This window comes from Ammodytes marinus (assembly GCF_949987685.1).
Source record: "Ammodytes marinus genome assembly, chromosome: 10".
NCBI classification, from domain to species: Eukaryota; Metazoa; Chordata; class Actinopteri; order Uranoscopiformes; family Ammodytidae; genus Ammodytes; species Ammodytes marinus.
Genome location: NC_137214.1, coordinates 16,843,821 through 16,849,820, shown reverse-complemented (window position 1 = coordinate 16,849,820; position 6,000 = coordinate 16,843,821). Strand labels below are relative to the sequence as shown.

Sequence of the window (6,000 nt, the reverse complement as noted above, 5' to 3'; positions counted from 1 at the left end):
GCTTTGTGTAGGCTTAAGCCCCTCATGGCTTGGTTCATTAGAGAAGGATTTAAGGAGCACACAGCACAATATCCATATCTTTTTTTTTCCGACCAGGTATATACTAGGGAAATAACCATGGTCATCTTAACCTCCCACGTCTTCACTCTTTCTTTTATTTACTCTGCTCTTTCTTTCATCTCTTCTCTTGACTTTTTGTCCTTTGACTGTCAGTGCTGGGTTGAGTAAGACTGGAGGAAATACCAAACGGACACACTTTCCTCCTATTTCCATTAATTATTATTATTCCACACATTGGACAATTAAATCCCTTTTAAGAGGTGTCATATTCAATTATATGATTAGAATTCTTTCTGTATTGTTCCTTGTTTTTTCTGTTAATTTTTTTTTATACATATACATTTTCTCCTCCAGTGTCAATTTAACTCCCAACATGCAGTAGTAGAAGTTGATGAGGTGAGCCATGATTTAGGCCCACCGGGAAATGTCTTCAATCATCCGAGGAAGAGCCCTTTAATAATTGAACAAATCTGCTCTAGGGCTATGCATGATTGGCTGACATTGTGTGAGTGGACAATCCAGACGCTGACATTGTTATGCAGATGTCCATTCTCACTACCTTTCACCAAATGCCACATGCTATAGTACTGGCACACTGCTTGCTGTGAGTGACAGTCCCTGTTGACACATGTAGGTGAGGGGAGGGGAGGAAGTTGTGCATGTGTGTACATGGAGAGAGAAAAAAAGCCCACTGGATTAATGAGGTGCTCGAGCAGGTTCACAAATGAGAGAGCCCAATGTTTGTATCCAAGGACAATGTGGTATTGATCTGCAATTTCTGAGCATGATCCGAATGCCTTGCCAAGGCTACCCTTTGTCTCTTTGCCTGTATAGCATGCAACACACACACACACACACACACACACACACACACACACACACACACACACACACACACACACACACACACACACACACACACACACACACACACACACACACACACACACACACACACACACACACACACACACGTTATTACACAGGTAGTGTTACTACTACTCCCGAACATTGCATATGTGTCTAGTAGTCTCCCAGGAGTTTCATGAATATTAACCGGGAGAGAGGACCGACACTTCTGTGTCCGGCTCCAGGTCCAGGTGTCGAGGAGGTGACTCCAGGCCACTAATAAATATTGATGAGCTGTGTGAATGGTGATTGATTGACCCCACCACTGACTGGCCTACGTCACACTTGACTGCCACTCATGTTTATTCATTATTTGGAGAGGGAGTGTAAAGAAAGAGGCAGAGCGACAAGAGAGTATAGAGGGGGGTGAGTGTCATCCAATGGATTGGCATTCTACATTAGGTTTATGTCTGCAGCTTAGTGATAGATGGAGCTAGTTGGATACTTTCCCAGTCTGAGCTCCTCTCTCTGCGGTGGTGAGGCTATAATTGAATCTCACTGGATTGGGTAATTCTCCCACGGCTTCATACTCGGGCTAATACAAGGGAGGGGAAATAATACTGCAGACAAGCCTGTATTTCCATCCCTCTCTCTCTCTCTCTCTCTCTCTCTCTCTCTCTCTCTCCCTAAAAAAATTGATATGGGATAGGAGGAGTTTAATTACAGACATTGTTGAAATTAATAGGAAAAGTGTCAAACAGTATTTAAAAAGAATTGATCTTCTCCAATTGCTGCAGCGGCCGATTGTTTTGGATGGAGGACAGTATGTGAAATGGAAAAGCTGTTTTATGTTTGGCTTATTATTGATGGGAAAGAGTATTCGATATATTTCTACTTTCTTACAGTGACATCTTTCATTAGCTGTTGATATAACTTGGGAATTCCTAAAAGGATACAAGTAAAGTGTTGACAAAATCCTTCAGATTAACCTTTGAAAACGTGTCAGTCAGACCCGTCTAATCTCCTGTGTTTTGTTTTTTATAGAATTATTATACATCAGTAATATTAGTAGAAATATTGCTGTTGCTTTGGTGCTTTGTTTAGTCAAAATATGGCTTTTGTTTCTTAATAATTTCATACTGACAAATCTCTTATTGCATATGCATTTAACTGATATTTTTTTACTGTTCCATAAACTGAAGTCTTGGGAATCGCAACATATTCATTCAGTGTGGAAATGTCACCTCATTGCTTTGCAGTCAGTATGTTGCACTATGTAAATATTTTAGCACACATTGTCAAGATTCACATTTCGAGTTATGATGGCAATCGGGTTTTTCATCCCTGCAATCTGTAGAGGGCACCGACTCCTTTTTTCCTTTTCTTTTTCTGTGCACATACAGTATGTGAGAGGCTTATTGCTCTTAGTCAAACAAGACCAGTCTCCATGGGAAAATCCTCCTTTCTCAAGCAAACAAATTAAATAGGCTCCAGATCATTTATTTTTCTTGGTTCTTCTTACTTCTTAGAGCTACACAATAGAAAACTATTAAACGTTTTGAGGAGCACACATTTAATTAAGATGAATTAACTGCAACATATAGAATTTTTAAATTTTCAAATGTCTTTCAATGAAAAGGCAAGGGAAGTTTATTTATATATAGTGCAATTCAGAGACAAGGCCATTCAAAGTGCTTTACAGGGGCATCAAATACATCGAGATTAAAACACATCAAGTGTAGAATAGACATTAGAAAAGCCAATAAAAAAATGAATAAAAATAAAAATAAAATAAAAATTACAGCTTAAAAGGGAAACAGTCAAATATATGGAATGTGCTTATATTCTCCTAAAATGTTTGTTAAATCGTTTTATATACTGTATATATTTTTAATTCAATAATTTAAATAACATATTTTTATGCATCACTAACGCATATACTTATACGCTTCTAAAAAAATACTCAGCAAATAATCTATTAATGTTTGCCATTTTATGTTTGAACATGGAATAATAAAGTGAAAGACTTTCTGATTCAACATCTGTTGTGGATGTCAAAGCCATCACTGCTTCCTCATGGGGGAAAGCAACCATTAGACACATAATCAATACCTTTTGCAAATTTAATAACATGATTTTTTTCCCCCTTCCAAGTCAATGTCAGTTCCAATTGTAGAACTACATCTCCCATATATTTTTGCCCAGTTGAATGGTCGGACCCCTCCCCACCCACCCATCATTCTTCCCTAAAACATTCAGTCCGTTGAGTTTTTCCCCATATTATTAATTTCCCTCTGTTCTGACAGGTTTGAACTGACAGGTAAACCAGAGAGAGCTTTTTCTCTTCAACTTAGCTGTTTTAGCTCCCCTGAGACAGAATGGATGAAGATGAATCATATCACTGTTTGCTTTTGCGCAGTGATGCCTGTCAGAAAAAAGGAATGAGAAAAAAAAAAGGTTTTTATAAAGAAAACATGAACTATCCAATTTTAAAATGTCAAAAATGAGTTAAATGTACCTGGATGATGCATTGAATTGAATGTTTTATTAACCTAAATGAACTTTTAAAACCTCAAACGAAAACGCTGTCAAAGTTTTTTTTTTCCCTTAACCTTGCCTCCTGTACTGATATGGGTGAGGTGTACCATCTCCTGTCCAATATGGTGAAAGACACTGGCTCAGAGGCCTACTTCTTGTCCATCCTTCAACATCTACTGCTTGTCAGGAACGACTACTACATCCGGTAAGTTCTGTGTGATTTTTTTTTTTTTTTACATATGATTGGCTTTTTGTTGGTTGATGACATTGTGATGCTCTACTGTATGAAAATGTGCATAGATGGCTTTGCAATTAAAAAAATATATACAACATTGGTATGAAACACCATCACTCGGGACTTATGTATTTGACTTTCAGAAATTGGGTATTGCTTCAGTAGGTCTCTTTGTATCTCTTTGATAAACACTTTTCTTTTTTCATACATCTGTTATGGACATTTATATTTCCAAAAGTGAGAGACCTATTGATTTTTTAAACCAAACTGTAGCATTATATTTATTTAAGTGTAGAGTGGAGACACTTGTTTTTGTCTAACGTACTTGTGACCACAGCAATGTTAGCATTGCACAGTAGTGCAGTGTGAGGTGCTGCACTGCGCGGGCTGAGAGAAGAGCATGAAAAGATTAGCCTTAGTTCAATTTCTATTTTCTCTTTTCATAACCTCCCACTGCCTACGAGCGGAAAACGTACAAATTATTATACTAGGGATATTATTCTGCCATTTGAAAATATGAAATCATTATAAACTGTTGGGTTAGCTTAATACTTTTGCCTTTTGAAGAGTGAATATGTCAGTCACTAGGCAGGAAGGCCACCACTCCTCTGAATGGAGTGACACTGATGAATTCACTGCTGTGTCAGAGCTTTTTCCAGAAATAAGACTCTGAAAAAAAAACAGAACGTTGGACGACAAAGGGAAGATGAATTTACTATGGACAAGTTGCTGTTCCTTCGAGGTTATGAATAATATATTCCTCATCTATTTGTAGGAAGTGAGAAATTGAATTCCCATTAACCAGCAAGTACAGCCATAGTCACCTTTGCTCCAGTGTTCATGTATGTATTGTACCCCTCTATAATCCAGCAAATTTGAAGGGGATCAGTACCACTGTTGATGGTCTTTTTAAAGATATCTTTTTGAAATACATTTTTCTTTCTGCAGCCGCCATAACAAATGCAAGGATAAACCCACACATGTGCAGACACAAACATTAGCACCTGAAATCCATCCTGACAGAGGCATTTCTTTCCCAATACATTATGTTAGGATGATGGAAGATGCAGCACATGTTTCACATACATTATTTCCAATGTTTTCATTCTTCACTATTGGTTAAAATTGGGAATCTGTTTTATGTTAGGTATGTTATATAAATGGATGACAGACTTTTGCTTTGTGATCAAAGGAATTTGTGTACATGATATGTGTGCTCATACGATTATATGCAAGTTGTGTTTATGATTGTATTTATTGAAATTGATAGCAAACTTGTTCCCTAAATTTTTTGTCAAATAATAATCTACATCTAATGATAATGAATCAAATAATATAATGGATAAATAAGTCTAAGGTATACCGTGGACAGAGTGTTGTAGTGCTGCATCTTCTCTCATTCCTCCTAACACGACATTAGTTGTTGCTCTCCCCTCGGGGGCTTGGGTTTATTTTTGATAATTAATCTCTCACTGCAAGCCTAATGAATGGGAGCACATCAAACCCACCCAGTAAATATAGAGCAGATCTGCTCTTTTGGAGCCTGGCGATATGGGGATTACACTGGTTATGTGGAGCAGAGCTGGATCAAGTGGCTGGGGCTGTGCTGAACTGCAAGCCATCAATGGAAAAAAAATGAAGGTGCCAGAGTAAAATAAGAGGTGGGGAATGATGCAGGGGACATATGCTGGTTTGTGAAGCCCAGCCCTGCCCACTGTGGATGGGGCCTGACAGTTCTGGGTCACTCTCTCCGTCTCTAGTTATCTCCACCCCAGCCCCCTATCTGCTTGATGGTGGCGAAGGGAAAATAGAGCGGCTTATTGAGATAATAATGTGGTGTACATTTGGTGACAGTTGTAAGCCAGGGTGCCACAGTGCTTAAGCCAGCAGAGCGATGTGTGAGCTTTCAGTAGCTAGTTCCAATCATGAGGGGGCGAATCCTCCAGCTCAAAGCTTAATGTATGGCATTTCATGCTTTCAAAACAGTTCACCTAAATGCTGATTTCTTCTTATTTGCTTTGGCTCTGAAGTATTTTTCGTTCCTCTATACTTCTGTTCATAACATGCTCTGCCCTGTGCACCCACTAGGTTCCAACACAACATTCCCTTTGAAATTATGGGAAACAGTTTCACAGTCTTGGGAATACACTTCTTTCCATGTTGTGTTTTTTTTTAAATAATCATAATAGATGTATTTTTCAAATAGCAAAGTCACTGTTCATTGCGTTCTATTTTATTTGGATCCATTCTTATATGTGCTTTCTTGGCATTACACAAGATGAACCCACCTGCAGTAGCGGCCTTAGCTATGTTTCAGC

At 38.3% G+C, this 6,000-nt stretch overlaps 1 protein-coding gene across 5 annotated transcripts in view; it reads left to right on the top strand.

Annotated features, from left to right (window-relative positions):
- The window catches only part of diaph2 (diaphanous-related formin 2), a 357,664-nt gene that overhangs the window by 107,167 nt on the left and 244,497 nt on the right, over window positions 1-6,000 (top strand). For all 5 annotated transcript variants that reach the window (XM_080035789.1, XM_080035788.1, XM_080035790.1 and 2 more), the window contains one exon: window positions 3,536-3,652. In XM_080035789.1, coding sequence (XP_079891915.1) covers window positions 3,536-3,652 — 117 coding nt within the window. The remainder of the gene's footprint in view (window positions 1-3,535; window positions 3,653-6,000) is intronic.